General features: G+C 44.5%; 2 protein-coding genes across 2 annotated transcripts; both read left to right on the top strand.

Annotated features, from left to right (window-relative positions):
• The first annotated feature begins 292 nt into the window (after positions 1–292).
• On the top strand, positions 293–3,554 carry LOC133889651 (uncharacterized). Its single transcript, XM_062330101.1, has 5 exons — positions 293–514; positions 626–774; positions 876–924; positions 2,076–2,218; positions 3,281–3,554. Exons 1-5 carry the CDS (start codon positions 466–468, stop codon positions 3,365–3,367), a joined length of 477 nt encoding a protein of 158 aa, XP_062186085.1. The 5' UTR covers positions 293–465; the 3' UTR covers positions 3,368–3,554.
• Positions 3,555–14,003: 10,449 nt separating this feature from the next.
• Positions 14,004–17,582, top strand: LOC133888271 (uncharacterized). The gene is made up of 2 exons (XM_062328446.1): positions 14,004–14,244; positions 15,112–17,582. Exon 2 carries the CDS (start codon positions 15,175–15,177, stop codon positions 17,137–17,139), a length of 1,965 nt encoding a protein of 654 aa, XP_062184430.1. The 5' UTR covers positions 14,004–14,244; positions 15,112–15,174; the 3' UTR covers positions 17,140–17,582.
• The last annotated feature ends 2,275 nt before the right edge of the window (positions 17,583–19,857 follow it).

Here is a 19,857-nt window from a genome sequence, read left to right as displayed (position 1 = left end):
CGCTCCGTCTTGCCCACCTATCTCGCCCATACGCCCTCCACGGTTATCGCCTTGCTCGCACTCAGATCCCCGCCGGGGCCTCAAGTCTCCACAGGCCCGAGAATTATTTTGCACCTAGTATCTATTTTAGGGTCAGATCAAGTATAAAGAATTGGATTTTAGATTAGATTTGTTCTAGCAAAACTCGACGGTAGAACTTTGCCACACTTAAGCAGAACCAACTCGAGATTTATACCGTACATATTTGTACCAATATTCCACGAGCCCGCACCTGAAAGAAGGGAAAATCAGGCTCGGCTCGAGTTTGTGTCGAGCTCAGCGTGGGAAGTGGGAACCTGCGCTCGGCTCGTTGACAGCCCTCAGAGTCTGAGACCATTCCCGTCCCCGAGCAAACACGAAAGCCCAGAACCAGAAGCTTCTAGAAGAGTCGCGGGAACCAGAGCACGCGCACCCAGCCCCGCAGCCATGGCGGAGAAGCTAGCCCCCGAGAAGCGCCACGCCTTCGTCCACAACGGTGAGCTGCCTCCCCTCCAATCCTCCGCGACCTACCTTCTCGGGAATCCTCCCTCTAACCTAGGGTTCGATCTTTCCTTTCCCCCGCCATGGATGGACCGGGGAAGCGCAGGGCAGAAAGTGTTCGAGTGGGACCAGACGCTGGAGGAGGTGAACATGTACATCGAGCTCCCTAAGGGCGCGCCTACCAAGCTCTTCCGCTGCACGATCCAGGCCGGACACGTCGAGGTCGGCATCCGCGGCAACCCGCCATATCTCAACGTCCGTGCTTCTCCTAATCCTCCCCTTGCAATTCGATTCCCCTCGATTTAATGCTCCGCGTGTGACTTGTGGATTTGAATTTCTTTGGGGTGATTTTGCAGCACGACCTGACGCACCCCGTGAAGACCGATTCGTCGTTCTGGACAATAGGTGTGGCTCGATTCTCTCACCTCTGTAATTCTTCCTCTCTTACTTTTTTCTGGTTTTTTCTGAGTGGTGTGGAACTGTGGACCTGCAATGGAATGCTGTGTCCTGGACTCTAGAGTGATTCATATGCAGTGCATCTATAAATAATTCACATGGATAGAGTAGCACTGTTTTGGAGCGAGCCAATGCTTTTCTGTCGTCGCACAAGCGTAGATTGAATTGTCTAGGATATCTGACATTTCTTGAGAAGTGTTCTTGAAATTCTTGTGCCGTTTTATTTATTTGTAGTGCAAGCTGTAAGCCCTTATAACTGTCAAATTCGTATGGTTTTTTCACCAATTCAATGTAGGGGTTCTTGTAAAAAGAGTCAATATAAAAGTTGATGACTGCAACTGCTCCTCTGGTGATACAAATGAGAGTCCTTTGTCTTTGAGGTTGCGTTGCTGGTAACTATTCAGTATTGTTAGCTGGTTTTCGATTTCATCCATGTTAGTGCGAAACTAGAAAGCAGAAATGGCTTATTAGTTCATATCTTGTATGAGCTTGTACTCCCTCTGGTTACAAATACATGACATTTTGGACAAGGTCCGGTTAAACTTTTGAAACTTTGACGATAAAAAACCTTTGAAATATTTAGTTTCGAAACAAGAAAATTATATGTATGGATTTGTCTTCAAACATACTTTCATAATATCGTAAACTTATTGGATTATATAGATATATTCTAATTGAAATAGTGGTCAAAAGTATGCATTGAAGACCGTGTTATGTCCAAAACGTCTAGTATTTTTGGCTGGAGGGAGTATTAGTTAGTCCACTTGTGCAGCCAACTTAGGAGCTTAGGAAAAAAACATTTTTTTCTCTCTTCCAGTCTACATAGTTTAGAACTTAGGGAAGACGTGCTAGATTTGAGAGTCAAGGGGCACCTGTGCTGTAGCGACTTTTTAGGATGGTCCATAATTTGTGAGTTAGTGATAAGCATGAAATTCTTTGCTCTGATATCCATGCATAAGTATATGCTAGCAAGAACCAGCAGTCACTCACACAAAGTTAAGTATTATGGAGATTTCTCATTTCTCTACTGGCATTTGAAGTCATTAGTACCATATGCTACTCTATAATTTTTAACATAACCAATCCGAATCATGATACAGAGGATGGTGAAATGCATATCACTCTGCAAAAAAGAGAAAAGGGAAAGATGTGGTCATCTCCCATACAAGGTCAAGGTATCTTGGATCCATATGCTGCAGATCAAGAGCAAAAACGGCTCATGCTGCAAAGGTTTCAAGAAGAGGTATAACCAATTTGCTGTACATGTTTCCTTGCTGGATGCCTCTTTCTTTGAATTTGATCACGCTTCACCTTTTGATCTTAGTGTGTTTTACAGTTCTTTTCTTACTCGCACATGCTTATGTGTTCTGTGTGTTCTAATGCCTCAAATTAAATTACAAACATGGCCGAAAAAATTCCCAATTGACAAGTTTTTCTTTGTTTTTAAATTTACACACTATGCAAATCAATATTTGTGCAACCTGCGATGTAGCTAGAGAATGCAGATGGGATGATTAAATCAGAATAAGATAATCCGTAATTGCCATGTGTAGTAATGTTTTTGGAGTCTTGGAACTTGAATCCAGACAGTTTTTATGTGGACTGTACCTGTTTACTGACAGAAAATGCCCCAAAACCAGGTGAGATGCATAATTCACCTGGCCTTGTGGAGTTTGAATTGAAAACGGACGCTAACTTGTAGCCAGCTGGAGTTGGCCAATGCTTGATCGCGTAAAGAGTTGTACTCTTCCAGCAACATGTTTTGATCTCTGATATTTGTGTGCTGAAAATTGACGCCTCGTTTTTTTCCTAGATAATACAATTACGAGATTTTGAAGTTACTCTGAACAAACTGGTTTTAGGATAATATGCCCAGGGTATGGTTTGTTATTAGCAGTTTTCATTATCCGATCTGTTTTCATTACCCGATCTTGCTACTGCAAATCTGCAATTTTGCAGAAGATCTCTTAACTGCGACACTTTGAGAAGTTTGTTTAGGTATGGCAGCATCACCTTCATGTTGTCAAACATCAGATGGAAGAGAACACCCTGGCTTTAATGTTTAATGGTTTGATAGTAAGAACAAACGTCAGGAAACAGTGTCATGGTGTTTATGGAAATGTGTAGTTGAAACTAGTAATGATCATGCTAACTCTTTGCAAGATCCTTCGAAAAACTGGGACGATATGAACTGCTGTGAAATCTAATTCTGCAGTAAACCCATATGATATTCTCCAGCCTTATTGTATATGTGAGTTCCCATCTGTATGTTCCTTTATCTAATTCCATTATCTACCATGTGCAGAATCCGGGGTTCGACTTTTCGCAGGCCCAGTTCTCCGGAACCTGCCCTGACCCAAGGACATTCATGGGAGGAATACGCTCAGATTGAAGTTTCTTGCCTCGATGGCATAAATTCCGCCAAGTTGCTGCTTCTAACCCCAGCGCATCCTGTCAAATGCGACGGCTGTACCTATTGTTTCTGTAGATTATGAAAATGTCTCACCTGTAATGGCTTGGTGTTTACCCTGGAAATAACGGTGATGTGTGTGACCTATAAAGTGCGGACTTTTAGTTTCTGAGCCTGTTTATCTGCTGATTGCAAACATCCCTGGTAACGACCTATGTGTGCCTGTTGCGGTTGTGATCCAAAATTTGGTAGTATTATAGTCGCATTACCTTTTTTTTTTCCCCTTGAGCCAAAACTCCATATGTGCGATAACAGCTGGATTGCTCCTGGGCAAAATCGCTCAAAGCACCAGTCCCCAACAGGGCTGGTCAGGCGAGACCAGAATCCACGAAAGCGAGTAGGGGCGTGCACGGCAGATTGTCCCCACAATCTCCGACGGCGACTACAGCTTCTCAACCTCCGTCGCGGGCTCGCGGCGCCACCATCGCCTTGTTCGGGCCGTGGCAGGAAAAATGGAATTTTTTATTTTTACATTTTCTTACATACATATTTATAAAAATATATCTTGAAAAAAAATATTTATGATAATAGATGCCTACCACCCCCTAAAAATGTTATAACTCTTTCAAAAGATGATAAGCATACCATAGTGATCCTTACCACTCTCTTATAGGACAGTTAGGTCTTGCAGAAAGTCGTCACCCTTGTCGCTCCTTGAGAGGGCGATTAGACCTCTTACCGCCTCATGAGATGACGGTTAGGCATTACTGCCCTCTCAGGGGTGGTTAGCCCACGTGTCAGCCTCCCACCTCCGGTTTGCCTCTATAAAAAGGTTGAAATTAAGTCAAAATAATTATTTTAATCTAGAAAAAAAAAAGAAAGAGGGGGAGGAGAGAAGAGGGAGGCAGCGTGGCGAAGTCCTACTATGTTTGATCTGCGGATATTTTGATCTTGGTTTTCGGTAAATTTTCTAGATTTTTGTTTTTATTAGTAATTAAAATATCACTAGATCTAGGGTTTAGCGACATAACAGTAGTTACATTAAAATAAGATGTTTCTGTCTTTTGTAGTATAATATAAAGATGTATTTTAGGATAACTATCAAATGTATAGTTGTATTTAGAGTACAATAATTTCGGTTATCTAGACTTTATAGAATAGTGATGTAGGTCATAATTATAGATAATTAGAATTTTTATTAAGTAGATGGGTTTAATTAGTTTAAATTGGTTAGTTTCTTTCAGAGCAATATTGATTGTAGTGAACTAAATGTATTGTTAGATGATCATCGGTTCCGGTAATTTTGTCAGAGTTTCGATAATCAGAAGTATAGAGTTCCGATATTAACGTTGGATATATTTTCGGATGTTTCCAGGTGTAGTGAAAATGAACCTATTAGCCTATGATTATGATTTTAGTGATTATGACAACATAGTCATTGAGACTAACATATTTGTCAAGAATATATGTTAGTAGGTCTCATTGATGTAATACATCAAGAAACCACCGTAACCAAGATAAAGTTTGATTGAATTGTAGAAGTCCTAGGAGAATCGACCTCATCAAAACATCCAGTGCATAAGAGTTTGCACTTACTGGAGCATTGTGCATAGAGACTAGTAGCCTCACCGGATAGTCCAGTGCTCTGTGTGTGAAACTCATCGGAGTATTTCTGACAAAGTGGGAGAAGACTGATGACCTCACCGAATAGTCCAATGATCTGCAATGGGTAACACCGAAGCATTTCTTGCAGAGAAGAATGCGAGTGTAGAAAACTGAAGATCAACCCACTGGAAGGTTCGGTACTTGGTTTGTGCACGCTGAAGTATAGCACTGGAGCATTTCTTACAGAGGTGACTACCAGTGCTGAAAAATAAAGATCAACTCATCGGATAGTCTGATGATTATAGAGATAGTTGCACCGGAGCATTTTCAGGACAAAGAAGAGAAGATTTAACTCACCAGATGGTCCAGTATGAATGAAATGAACACTGGATGAATGCACCAGACCATTTTACACAAAGAGGCTGCAAAGACTCGAATGGCTCAAGATAACTTACCAGAAGGTCTAGTGATGGATTTGAAGGCATACCAGAGTGTCCAGTGTTCACAGAGGCTTTGAGTAGAGTTCCAACGGCTAGTTTCTGAGGTTGTACTCACCGGATGATCCGATGTTAGTACTAATGTTCTCATCAGATCATCCGGTGTTAACAACTTTTCTGAGTTGTTGAGAAAATAGTTAGTTGGCGGGTTTGAGGCTATAAATACCCCTCCACTCAATCATTTAAGGGTGTGACATGCTGCTGGAGTCTAGAGAAAGCTTAAATACACTTGAGAAGACATCCAAGCCACCAAAGTGCTTAAAGTGATCATCCAAGGCAATTAAGCACAAGATTGTAGAGTATTTAGTGCTTATAGGTAAAGAGTGAGTTGTAGCTAGGTGCTACAGCTTGAAAAAGGGATCAATGAGTGATCCTAGCTTGTACCGAGTTGTACGTTAGCGCCTTAGAGTCTTGGTGACTCGTCAATATCTTGGACCTTGGTGGCTCAAGCTTGTTGACCCTCTAAGTTAGTGTGGAGCGGCGACAAGACACGTGTACGGGGACGCGGAGACCCTTACCTTGATGGCTTAAGCTCTGAAGTGATCACGGTGACAGGTGACCGAAAGAGAGACTAGTATAAGACCTTGCCTTGGTAGCTTGATGGCTCATCATATTTGAGATCTTATCTTGGTGACTTAGTAGCTCAAGAGTCAAGACTGGAAGAGACTTGACGACCAGGAGCATATCCTTTGTGGAGCTCCAATATGAACTAAAGGTAATACTGAACTAAGGACGTTCTGTCTTATCTATAGAAACAGTCAACTGAGTTTTGAACGAATGAGATCCTTGGTGGGTAATAGCTCAATCAATCTATAGATGGAAAGCCTTATGATGGGAACCTACCACATTAGGTTTGGAGAGAAATGAGACCTCTTATAGTTTAGGGGGAGCAGATGCAATCTTTTTCTTTCCATACCTGGCCAAATGACTACCGGATCATCGGTCTACTCTACCTCAATTCACCATTTTGACCTTTATAAGGTTTTTCCGTACCATGCCATTGATACCACGGGATAAAAATTCCTTATGCCGAGTTTGTCTCTCTACCTTATTTATGTTTCCGTATTTACATACTTGCAATTTACCTTGCTAGAGTATGTTGCAATCCTTTTGAGCGGTAGAGTAGACACACTAGATAAACCTAAAGTACATTTATATAGAAATTGAGATAGATTTATCTTGTAATGTTTTGGGAGCCAATTTAGTTTAGGTTTCTAAGTGTCCTAATTCACCTCCCTCTTATGACGTCATCGTTCCTCACACTAGGTATGTCTGATAGGCTATATTTTCATATATATATTATAGTGAAGGTCAGATTAGTTATGGTCCTAGCGGTATAAATCTCTCAGGATTTTAGCATGTCATCAAGGGACTTAGTAGAGCCAATGAGAGGATAATAGTGGGCATGTGCAAATGGCTGATACGCTATTTTTAACTGGATCTCCAACACCATGAGCTTAAGCTGAGAGCTGTGCTAAGCGTGCTACTCATGGGTACTTCAAGGAGCTCGTTCTGATTAATGCAATAGCTGCTTGGATGCAGTATGTAGATATAGCATGTGAACGTGATCTCCCTCTTGTGGTGCTAGCTGAGACGTACCAGAAAGATCCACCAGAGATAAACGTTGGAAAAACAGTAGCATGAATAAGTTAGACAACGGTGTATGAAGTAGACTCGACAGCTGTTGGGGAGGAGCAGGACGTTGGGGATGTGCATAAGATGCAACCGAGGGGTGTAGCCGATGAGGGGGAGCACATCTAGCATAATTGAAGAGTGAAGAGGGAGGATCAGGAGCTCGGGGAAGCTATTGCAAATGAGGAGGAAAATGCTCATATTCCTACAAAGTAGAGGAATTAGGATTTTTCAAAGCTAGTGGTCAGTGAGGGTCATCAGACACCATAGGAATATCATGAGAACGAGGTGTCCCAGGGTGCTATGTACCCTAATAAGGAGGCTGCTATTGATATAGTGAAATACCAGTTGTTGTTTCTTCGAAGGTAGTTCAAGGTTGTAAAGTCAAGCAAAAGGGAGTACAACATCAAGTGTTTGGTGCCTAATTGTCTGTGGCGGGTGCACGTATTTAGAGGGAAGTGAGTTGACCACTGAGAGTGCTCAATAGTTAGGGAGCATAACTGTCACATTGAGGAAATAGAGTTCTCCTACATGAATCTATCATCTGCTTTTGTTGCTAATGTTATGTACAGAGCGATTGTAAATAACCTAAAGTATAAGACACGATCAATAATCCATGCTATTGAGGAAAGGTTCCTATACACAATAAGCTATGCCAAGTCATGAAGGGCGAAATAGAAGGCTATTGAGATGAGGTTTGGGTCATACGAAGCATCATATAACAACTTATCACGTCAACTAGTCATAATATGTGCGAGAAGCTTTGTAAGTTATTTTGGCATCAAGCATTACCCCTCAAGTGAAGTGTCTGGAATGCGAGTATTACAGCACGCTTTCTTTGCATTTGCGACAATCATAAAGGCATTTAAGCACTATCGACCCATCATTTGCTTGGATGGGATGTTCTCACTGCGAAGTATAAATGACAAATACTGTTTGCAATTGGGGTAGAAAGGAACAACCAAGTCATGCCAGTGGGGTTTGCCTTTGTGGGGAGCGAGAATAAGGATAGCTGATATTGGTTACTTGAGCGGGTGAAGCATGCTATTGTTCTGGACCGGCCTGATGTATGTTTGATTCATAATAGACATGCATGGTTGTTGCAAGCTTTGCTATATATGCAATACGACAGTGTTCGACGGTGTGTAACAACAAAGTGGTCTAACTTGAAGAGCATGTGGTGCATGAGGTATATGGGTACAAACTTTTACAAATAATTCAAAAACAAGCACTTGATGAATCTTTTCAAGAAATTATGCAGCCAAAATCAGAAAAGAAAGTTCAACGCACTATAGGCAAGGCTAGACGAAATAACCACGAAGTAGTCAACTGAGGTAGCAAACACCAGAGATGAGCCGGTTGCTCTTGAACCCATCCCAATAGATACTCCCTAGATAGTAAGGAGATCAGGGTCATTTGTTAGGAATTTCTCACATCGGATACAAAATGAGATAAGAGAGAAATGTGCCTTGATGTACGACACTAGAGGGGCAATGTATGGGATAATAATAACTAATCTTGCTGAGATCTACGACTGGGTTATGCGGGGTATGAGGTCCCTCCCTTTTGTTGGAATTATTGAAGGTATTTTGCATGGAACCTGTAGATATTTCATTAATCATTACGCAACTGCTTCTAAGGCAATAGAAGATAACTGTATGCTGTATAGATCGATGCTATGTGAGTACATGAAGAAGGTCACAAAGAAGGCACATATGCACCTCACAAATCAGGAGGGAACTGCAGAGTACATGTTCAATGTCTTGTGTCGGGATAAGGGTCGTAGGGGTAGCAGACGTGAGCGTCATGTGAAAGAGCGTATGCTGAGGAATGGAACTTGCATTTGTTCATGCTAGAAGCCACAATTACTACACAGACTGTGCACACACATCATAGCTGCATGTGAGGAGTCCAAAATGCTACCCCGATAATATGTTTACCGCTACTTTATGAAGGATCAAATACTAATCACATGGAACAATGAGCTTTATGGCTAAAACGTTATTGATACATTTATAAATGATCCAGGTCCCTCACGATTCTATGAGCCAGACTTTGAGAAGATGAAGTACACACCGGGATATCAACAAACTTGACGGATTTGAAATGATATGAATGAATCTGAGGTGGGTCCAAGGGTGAAGGGATGCATCAAGTGCGATGAAACTAGTAATACATACAAGAAATATCCAAGAAGTGCACCTGGTGTATAGATGGGGTCATGACGACAGTCAAGTGTGAATGTGATTATCATAGTTGGATGTTATATTTGTGAGGTTTTCGCCTAACCTATGTATATTGTATTTGGACCTTACATCTATATTTTAATTTGTTCACGTAACTATATGTACCTATATTGTATACGCTATTTACGTAACTGTGTGTGTATATAATCTATTCATATAACTGTGGCTACTTGTATGTTATACGTTGTTTATGTAACTGTGTGTGTATGTATGGTACAAACTATTTATATTTGTTTTCAATGCAGATATGAAGCACCCACCGACCCCGAGCTTCTTAACCCTGTAGTGGATAAGAAGCACCACAACTTCTTGTCTGTCATTCACCAAACCGAGTTAGCAGTGGCCCCGGGGAGCTACTTACGATCAACGATCGTTGGAAGCACCGGTATGTCATGAGTTACCTGTGTATAGTTCCGGTTATATATTTGTTGCATGTTCTACATTCACTTAATATTCCAAGGTCACCTGGTGTTGAGGACCCTTCTTCCCTATGCGAGAGGGACCGTAGATGTGGAGCCCGATGATGTCCCCCAATTCAGTTGGGCCTTCGTTATCCTAGTAGTGACGTATCGAGCTTGTGCGACGCGTGCATAAAGAAGGAGCCACTAGCCACATTTGTTGGGTGCCCAGTTGTGGTTGTATGAGCGGTTCGCGATTGGTCGGCCTGTTGTGGACTAGTTCTCGTACCCTGAAGAATGGTATGGGGAAACTGAGGGGGAAGGGTTCATCATGGGCTCAATGTGGTGTCGATGTTGGGTACGTATGAAACATAGCTCTGCTTTACTTGTCACATGTTTTTAGTCTGGCTTCATACTATTTTTCTCCACAGCCGCATTAGGCGCACGAGCACACCCACAACACGTACAAGCTTTTTTATGTTGCAGTTCGACCGTCTGTGTCCATATGACATGGTCTGTGCCCCCTACAGTCACTCGAAGATACATGATTGTGCGCCTTTCAGTCTATCTCCGTTGTGCGGCCACGACGAGGACTATTGGCTTACGAAAAAGCCGCTCGACTTTAACATCTACGTTGAGGAGTACTCATCCCACCGTGTGATGAGATAGTTCAAATGCTTCCAGGCGTTCCCCCTCATCAACATTCACACCATTCAGCCCCAAGTTCACAAGTAAGTAAAACCAAATATATAATCCATATCATTCATATCATTTATAGTCTATCTAACATGGTTAACCTGTAGGTGTTCACGTAAGGGCTAACCATGTGGCAACCTCTGGGTAGATCATTTGGCGCCATATGTCTTGGAGTGGACCCATACCCATGTCATCGAGGAGCCTCGTCTTTTCGTTGATCGGGCTACGAGGAGTACCCATGGTGGCTCATTTTGCGTACACGTACATGGGTCACCTACACCCCAGATACTGTCCGGCTGCACGTCGCTTTGACTACAGAGGCGTGCCCAAGCCATTGGGACAAGGACACTGCATTAGCGGTATATTTAAGTAATTTATTATTTTTTTAACATATAGTCCCATATGAAACGCTATAAACTAAAAATCTCGTTTCATGTTTGTTTCAACAGTCCAATATCATATACGATATACATAGGGACGTTGTTGGAGCCATGGGACCCCTTAGGCAAGAGATGAAGCTTAGTGCGACAGATGTAGCGGGATTTGTCAAATGGATTGTCAACAAGACCGCATGGGCCCTGAAGCTTACCTTATGCCGATCCACCGCAGACATTGTTGGTGCCCCTTCCAAGTCTAGTGGGGTCAACACATAGTCATCTAGGAGGTCTGATGTGCAACGACCTCCACTGAGGTTGGCATCCACACCACCACCTCGACCACGCCCGCCAGGGCTGGTAACAATAGGTACTCTTTATTCATACGCACGTTGGTTTGAGATATTCTTTTCTTACTAATGCATTTATTTAAAAAATATGTTGTGTGCATCTACACACTTAACGACACAGAGACCTAGACCATGGCCAGCGTCGACACCTTCATCTTTCGCAGGCCTCTCCGGTAATGGGTGCCAATATACTACATCATCCAATATATTCAATAGTATATCTAATTTAATCATTTGTCCATAGGTTACTACGGTGATGAAGCCAGGACGTCTGCATCTGCACCTCCACCATTCGCACCCTACTTCGGCAATCAGGCATGGCCATCTATAGCTACCATTGTATACCATATAGGTACAACATTGTATTTTTACTAATACATTCATTTTCACATTTACCGTATCTAATAAATTCATCCGTTCGCAGGCCCCTCTAGTGGTTATGCATGGACGACGGCGACAACATTGCAGTCCTCATACCCGAGTCAGGAGGATGAGCCCGAGTCGGACCCCGCGTTCGACATCGTGAGGGACTTCTTCGGGGGCACACCGAACTACGTCGTCATCACGTGGTCCCAATTGCCTAGTGCTCCACTACCGACGCAACAGACCCAGGAGGAGGCCTCGACACTCATGATCGCTACGAGGCCTACCAGGCAAGTTGTTCCGCCAGATAACCTGACCTACTCTAGGGTCCACGTGAGGGTGAACCAGCGGTAGCGGTGACGAGACCATGATGGTGGGAATAGCAGCGGGGGAGACAACAGTAAGATTTTATCTTTGCTTTTTGTAACTTAGATGTTTGTTTCATGATGCATATTCGATTCACAAACTAGTCATTTGCTCTACTTTCCTATCTCCCTCCGATGATCTTCCTTTGTTAGCTACATGACGAAGAGCATATACGACACATCTAGTCTTAGATATTCTTACATGTCTACTATCTATGTATTACATGTTCGGACATTACTACTTACCATGTGCATTTCTTAATCCCATGTGATCGCATGCTACCATCTTCTCAGAGTGATGTCACCTCTCACTGCCACCTTTTTAGGGAGATACGACCCCTCGCTGTCAGCTTTTCAGATTGACAAAACCACTCGCTACCCCTTGTTAGAGCGATGTGATTGCACGCTGCCAACTACTCAAAGCCTAGTGACTGCTCACTGCAGGAAGGCATCCAATGCATGCACTATCTCCAAATTATATACCTACACTTGATATGTAGATCATCGGTTCCTGGTTATAAAATGGGAGACCGAAATAACAAGAAGGTCGTGATATCGTAGTTTTCCGAAACACCACTAGCATATGATACCTAATATCACACCATGGCTGGCTCCTCAAGTAGATATTTCTCGTGGACATCTAAATTCTCAATGATAGCCCTACAAACTATAAAGGAGATCCAGACAAAAGGTGACAATGTGTTCAAGGAGGAGAAACTGAACAAAGTGCTATAGAAATGGTAGACCATGACCCGCTGTCCCTGTTTCACTACGGAGGAATGGCGGTGAACGGTAAGCTCTGTAACCTCTATGGACCTAATACACACTTGTTAGAGTGCCGTCAAAGATATATCAGGGTGTGCGAACTAGCCGATATAGCAAAGTGTTTTAGCAAGTGAGCGCATATCATATTTATGCACCCTCAGTAGTACGATGAGCACATTAAGGTACGTTCATCATTATTACATGTCCCTGTTATTTTTTAGGTTGCACTTCTAAGGCACCTTTATATTTTTGTATGCTCTTTTTGAATACTAAGTATTCCCTCATGATGAAAGGTTGCTAAACAAATCCATCGATAATTTTTTAGGTTATATCTGCTCTTCGGTGATGGTTGCCTACTCGGACATAATTAGAAACGCAAAGATGGTCATTCGATATCTCCACGCCGTTGCGAAAGAGGTGGTGGTTCGAGCTGCCGTGAAAGAGGTGGTTGTTCAACAACTACCAAAAGAGGATATGCTTCTACCACTTCCACCACAACTAAATGGGTTGGTTCCCATAATGATAACTTCATGTTTACTCCTCAGAGAACTCCATAACGTTGCGAATTCTTTAACGACGGCGCAGATAACTAGGATCCTAACTTTGAATTTTTTTTTCATATACACTGGAACCATGTAGACCAAAATCCCCATAATACGATTACTATTGGATGGACTGGGAGATAAAGTATAGACAACTTCAAGGGCCAATTCATCCGTAATGTTTATGCTACTAATTGTTGTACTTGTTGAAAATCAATATGGTCTTCTCATTTTTAATCTATTATCTAAGGCGTGTATGTATCTTAGATGCAGCCTACATACCATTAGTAATGTTTAAATTTTATGTATCCATCTCATATACACATTCTATCTTACATTCAATATGATTTTATTATTTCAGTTACATATATTTATTCTATCTTCACTTAAATATGTTTCAAGATTTTTGTTATTTTTTCTTAAATAAATTCTAAAATTTTATTACTTTTATAAAAATAAACTAGGCTAACCGTCACCTGAGAGGTGGTAGTGGCTAACCATCCTCTCATAGGATAATAAGGGTTCTAACCCCATGAGAGGGCGGTAAGGGTTGGTCATGCCACGGTGATATATTTACCGCTCTCTAAAAGAGCTGTAACTTTTTAAGAGTACGGTAGATATCTATTATGTAAATATTTTCATTCAGGATATATTTTTATAAATACTTATGTTAGAAAATGTAAAAATAAAAAAAATCGGAGAAATGACCTCGTCCTCCCTCCAAAGCCCACTGACAATACCAGCCCAGCCCAAGAGAGACGTGAGAGCAGAAGAAGCGTGCAGCGACTGTCGCCCCATATGACGCTAGGGTTTTGTGGTTGCCGCCGCGACCCGAGCAGCACCCCGTCATCGCCTCCACCCTTTCGCCCCAACCGCGCGGCCGCCGTCTCGTTCCTCCCCTCCCCTCTCCGCTCCCCGTCCTCCCCGACCCGCCTCCGCCGCCGCCGCCTTCCTCTGAGAGGAACCCTGTACGATTGGCGTCGAGCAGGGCGCATAAGAGTCCATCCAGGCCGGCTTCTTCTCTCGGTATGGAATCCCCGGCTTCGCTTGCGTGGGTTCATCGATCTCGTTGTGATCAAATTCAGGTCCAAGTTCGAATCTTCCTTGCGGGGAAGAGGGTTGCGCCGTCCGATTAGTACTAACGCGCCCACGCGTCGGGAATTTGGGTTTCTCGCTCCACCTTGTTATTTTTCTCTAGTGCTCAATGTGAATAAGGCGTAGTGTATGTCCAGCAGACCGGCGCCCGCCCACCTGTGCTGTGCTTGGTTTACTACGCTCACTTCACTTTACGATGATTTAGATTTAGATGTCCGTGGGGCGCTACAGTCGCCGTGATCTTACGGCTTCAGTTTGGGGTTGTGTGTATCGAGATTCGAGTATTGCCTCGAATAACCTTAATTCAAGAATGCATTGCATTTACTTGCATTCTAGTTTGAAACAGACGTTTGAGAAATTGGCACCAATCTGTCCACACATTGTCGAACAATTATGAGTTTGGTATCCCTGTAAATTGAGCTAATTGAGTTCATTGGATAAAATGTTCTGGATTACATATTACAAGGTGGAAGATTGGGCTAGTGAGGTAGCTATAGAACGGCTGCTAGTCTCCTTTGAGGTACGGAATACTAGTAGTATGGGCCTTAGTTATCAAGTGGTATACATTTACATGGAGTTGTTCCTTATACAAAGGTTGTATTCCCGTAGCACTGTAGTTTTACTTGATTTAAATTACAGATGGCATGACAAACTTTAAACCTTGCTGCTCAAAACTTAGCTTGGTGTTTGGCAACTTGTGTATGATTTGCTTATCTCGATTACCTATATTCGTTGTCATATAAGGATGCTATTTTTAAATATGGATCTTATTTCTAATCAACACTCAAATTTCTGCAGGTTGTATAATAAAGGTTTTGCTGTATATCTGGACTCAGAAGTTTCTGTCAATATCATTGATCAATGGATTCTCAGAGCAGTTGTCTTTTGATCACTTACTCTCCAGAGATCATAGATGGAGTGCCTTTGTATGTCTCATCCAATTGCCTGCCTGTAAAAGCTTTGAAACATGAACCTGCTGGTCATTCGTTCCATGCCGCAGCAATGAAGCTTCTTGGTCTTGGGGAGCAAGAAGACACGGAAAATGATGATCGCAGTGTGTCATCGGATGACAAAAGCCAAGATTTTGCTGCTGCTTCTGATACCTTCAGCAGCAAAGGAAAGAAGAAGTCCTCTGGGAGTCAACAGCAAGACCACTATGCGTTGCTTGGGTTGGGGCACTTGCGGTTCTTGGCCACTGAAGATCAGATTCGGAAAAGTTACCGTGATATGGCTCTTAAACATCATCCAGATAAGCAGGCTTCTCTGATTCTTGCAGAGACAACAGAGGAAGCAAAGCAAGCAAAAAAGGATGAGATAGAGAGCCATTTCAAGGCCATTCAGGAGGCCTATGAAGTCCTCATAGACCCTACAAAAAGGAGGATTTATGACTCAACCGATGAGTTTGATGATGATGTTCCAACAGACTGTGCCCCTCAAGACTTCTTCAAGGTTTTCGGCCCAGCCTTCATGAGAAATGGACGCTGGTCTGTTAGCCAGCCTGTTTCTTCTCTAGGAGATGATGCTACTCCCATAGAGGAAGTTGACAAGTTCTACAATTTCTGGTACAACTTCAAGAGTTGGAGGGAGTTTCCAGATGATGATGAGTATGACTTGGAGCAAGCTGAATCTCGTGAACATAAGAGATGGATGGAGAGGCAGAACATGAAGCTACAAGAGAAGGCCAAAAAGGCAGAGTATGCACGAGTACGCACTCTTGTTGAAAATGCTTACAAGAAAGATCCAAGGATCCAGAGGAGAAAGGAGGAGGAGAAGGCTGAGAAGCAGAGGAAAAAGGAGGCAAAGTACCTGGCAAAAAAATTGCAGGAGGAAGAAGCTGCAAGAGCTGCAGAAGAGGAAAAGAAAAGGAAGGATGAGGAGGCTAAGAAAGCTGCAGAAGCTGCTCTCAATCAGAAGAAGTTGAAGGAGAAAGAGAAGAAACTGCTACGCAAAGAGAAAACCCGTCTGCGAACTCTTGCAGCACCCGTAGTTACAGAGAACCACTTTGGTCTGTCAGAAGATGATCTTGAAACAGCATGTGTGTCACTTGATATTGAACGGCTGAAGAAACTCTGTGACGGAATGGAGGGTAAGGATACAGCTATCAAGGCCAGATTGCTGAGAGGTGAACTGAGCAAAGAAAGTTCCTCAAAGGAAGCAAAGAAAATTGAAGCAAATGGCGCAGAGGGATCTACTCCAAAATCCAACTCTACGGGAGGAAAAGTGACACAAGGCAGCTTATTGAACAGCTATGAGAAAAAAGAGAGACCATGGGGAAAGGAAGAGGTTGAGATGCTTAGGAAAGCAATCCAAAAGTATCCAAAGGGAACTTCGAGGAGATGGGAGGTTGTTTCTGAGTTTATTGGGACGGGCAGATCTGTTGAAGAGATTCTGAAGGCCACGAAGACTGTTCTTCTTCAGAAGCCAGACTCAACAAAAGCTTTCGACTCTTTCCTGGAGAAACGCAAACCAGCCCAATCCATTGCTTCACCTCTTTCAACTCGTGATGAAACAGTCGGTTCCTCAACTGATGGATGCAGGACTGCTTCATCTAAGGTGGCCGCACAACCTGCAAGCAGCAGTCAGACAGCCGATGAGAAAACTGTTGCTGATCCTGTCCCGAATGGTGCACCTTCCGCGACAGATCCAGATGCATGGACGGAGATGCAGGTGCTGGCCCTTGTCCAAGCTTTGAAGGCTTTTCCTAAGGATGCAAGCCAAAGATGGGAGCGTGTGGCTGCTGCTGTCCCAGGTAAAACTGTAGTCCAGTGTAAGAAGAAGGTTGCGGCGATGAGGGAGAATTTCAGGAGCAAGAAAAGCGCGGAGTAGTAGAGTATCATCGGAATTACACCAATGTGAGTAAAGCATGCATGTAAGTGAAAAGGGTCTGATTCAGATTTTGTGGAAGTGCATTACTATTTCAACCGATCGAGCTCTGCATAACACGGCATAATAGGGAGAAGTTCATTTTTTGACACCTACTCATGTGATTCCTTAATAATTTAGCACCCTTCCTGTATTTCAAACGTATTTCAATATTTTTTCGGCGATTAGTCGCATGTGAAAAGACTTGTTTGCCCCTGCGCACGCAAAATACTCCGCTTTAACCATCCGTAGAAGAATCACACCCCCAGTCCCAGACGCGGAGCCAGCCTTGCTGCCCTTGCAGACAAGGACCAACTGCTGTGTTTTCATGACCACATGCCTGAACTTTTGTTTCTTATATTGTGCCTCAACTTGTGGCGTAATTCAGTGCTCAGTATTTCGATTCTTATTCTAGTTGTGCCTGGAAAATGTTTTGCTTGTGCACACAAAATGCTCAGATTAGGGTCAGAACAATCATTATACGCAAAGGTCGCTATTGATAGGGCTATTTGAATGTAATGTATAATGTTACAAACTGACATTTCTTTAATTATGCATGTGATCAATTTAGCACACAAACTGCTTTTCAGTTATTAAATCAAAAGGCAACTATTCACTATTAAATGGACATATTCATGCCCTTTGAATATGTATAAATATGTGTAAACAACCATCAATCAATAAACATTACTTACTCTCTCAAACTCTTTCAAAATCACTCAAACACGTCATCAGCACTTAGAACCAACTATTGAGCATTTTGGCCATTGCACAGAAGCAAGAAGAAGAAGAAAAAGGGCCAATAGGTTTCACCAATAGATAAGGCACGAATGACTCCCAGATCAAGGTAAAAGAAAGAAGATGCTTCACCTTCATTCACCACTGGAGATGTTCTTCGTTGTTTGATGGATTTGGAGGCAGCAATTCTGCGACACATCTCGCCGTTTGGCCAACAGCGTGCCCATCGCCGTTGCCGCACACGTGGTCCTCGCCGTCATGGCCACCGCCACGACCCTCCAAGGGCTCAAGCAGCCCCTGCAGTGTCTCTTGCAGCCACTGCTCCTGCCGGCCCTCCACCCACCATGGCAGCACGCAGCGGGGCTGCACCTCTCTTCAACAACACACTGGCGGTGGCATCCGAGGAGGAGGAGTAGGATCTGGAGGAGCGCGTGTTGTACTCTCCAGAGTACACTCCACTGTCTTCCTCTATTCCAGTGTCACCCACTAGCACCTCCACAGACATGGCCGACGCGGCTCCTTCTACTGCGGTGGCAGAACAGACCATGGACAGCCACTGCCGCAACTGGGTTTTCCTTGTCCGGCGCGACAGAAGCCTCCGGGAACAATGGCAGACTACAGTCCGGCCTCTCCTTCCCAGGGCATCGATCTGAACACACCAGCCTTCATCGAATCCAGCATTGAAGTTGTGGAAGTCCTCTCTGAGGACCCATCCACCACGGTCTCGATGGCCGCGACGCCGTTCATCCAAATCAATGACTCCTCTTCGCCAACTGCCGGCTCCACAGTGGCTACACCCACTGCGCCACTCGACCGCACCCTTCGTCGCTTCGCCACTTCAGCGGCCAACCGCCGTCCGGGCCAACGCCCGGGATCATGGGCCCTTGCGGCCTCCGGCCTCCCCTCCGGGGGGTTCTAAACGTACCTAGGCGCGTGTGCGTGCGAGGGGGAAAGGGGCGGTGCACCCCTCGGCTGGCCGCCCTCCTCTGCACGAACATTCGGTCGGCGAGCCGGTGGCCCGGCCCCTCTACTCCGGAGGCTCGGCTGGCCGCTGCTCTGCCCGACGGCCAGGCACTCCTCCACCGGCGGCCCGACCCCTCTGCTCCGGAGGCTTGGCCGGCCGCTGCTCCACACAGCGGCTCGGCCATCCCTCCCGGTGGCTTGTCCGACTCGCTCCAAGTCCGGCAGCCCGCACGACCCCTCGGTCGGCCACTCGCTCCATCTGCTGGCTCGGCTTCACGGCAGGACCGGAGCCCAACAGCTTCGACGCAACAGAAAACGCCTGGGCGGCTCGGCTGCCCTGCGCTCGACCGGTGCGTCGTCCCCTTCACGGCGACTCGGCCGCCGACGCAGCCAACGCCACCTCGGCCACCCGTCCCTCGGCTCGGACCGGCGCGCCTCAAGACCCGACTGCTCCGCCGCTGTTGCCGTTGTCGGAGGGTTAACTCCTGTCGCAGGGATCCTGAGGGACCCCTTTTTAGAAATTCGGTTGGGGGGATGATCCTGAATATGTTCGTCGGAGAAATAAATGGGTATGAATGTGATGGCCGGTGGGGTGGAATGATCTAGTGCGGAACGAAGTAAATGCGCTGGTGTTTAGACAGGTTCGGGCCGCACGGAGGCGTAACACCCTACTCCTGTATGGATACTATGAATGCCCTGAGAATGTCCCTCAAGGATGTTGCTAGTTACAAGAATGTTTGATTATCCTAGAGCCTGAGGCTTCTTGTTCTTCGGTTTGCGTGTGTCTGTTGGCTTTGGGTGCTCTTGATCTTTTCTTCTCTTCGCTACTCAAAGCCTTTTCTTCCTTGTCTTTGTCCGTGCTGCCGGCTGCTTTAAATACCCGCCGGCAGCAGCGTGTCCCGAACGGGAGGTTGGGGGCACGAGTTCCAAGATACCATAAATGGAAAGGGCGTCATCAAAGCCTCTATGCGAAGTGACCGG

The sequence above is a fragment of the Phragmites australis genome, chromosome 13 (genome assembly GCF_958298935.1).
Source record: "Phragmites australis chromosome 13, lpPhrAust1.1, whole genome shotgun sequence".
NCBI lineage: Eukaryota > Viridiplantae > Streptophyta > Magnoliopsida > Poales > Poaceae > Phragmites > Phragmites australis.
The sequence above is the reverse complement of the archived record's forward strand: the minus strand, read 5'-3'. Positions and strand labels throughout refer to the sequence as shown.

Coding starts and splice junctions, on each gene's coding strand:
- LOC133889651 (XM_062330101.1), top strand. CDS start 466: ATGGCGGAGAAGCTAGCCCCCGAGAAGCGCCACGCCTTCGTCCACAAC. Junction 515..625: donor CCACGCCTTCGTCCACAACG/GTGAGCTGCCTC, acceptor GGGGAAGCGCAG/GGCAGAAAGTGTTCGAGTGG. Junction 925..2,075: donor TTCGTCGTTCTGGACAATAG/GTGTGGCTCGAT, acceptor ATCATGATACAG/AGGATGGTGAAATGCATATC.
- LOC133888271 (XM_062328446.1), top strand. CDS start 15,175: ATGGATTCTCAGAGCAGTTGTCTTTTGATCACTTACTCTCCAGAGATC.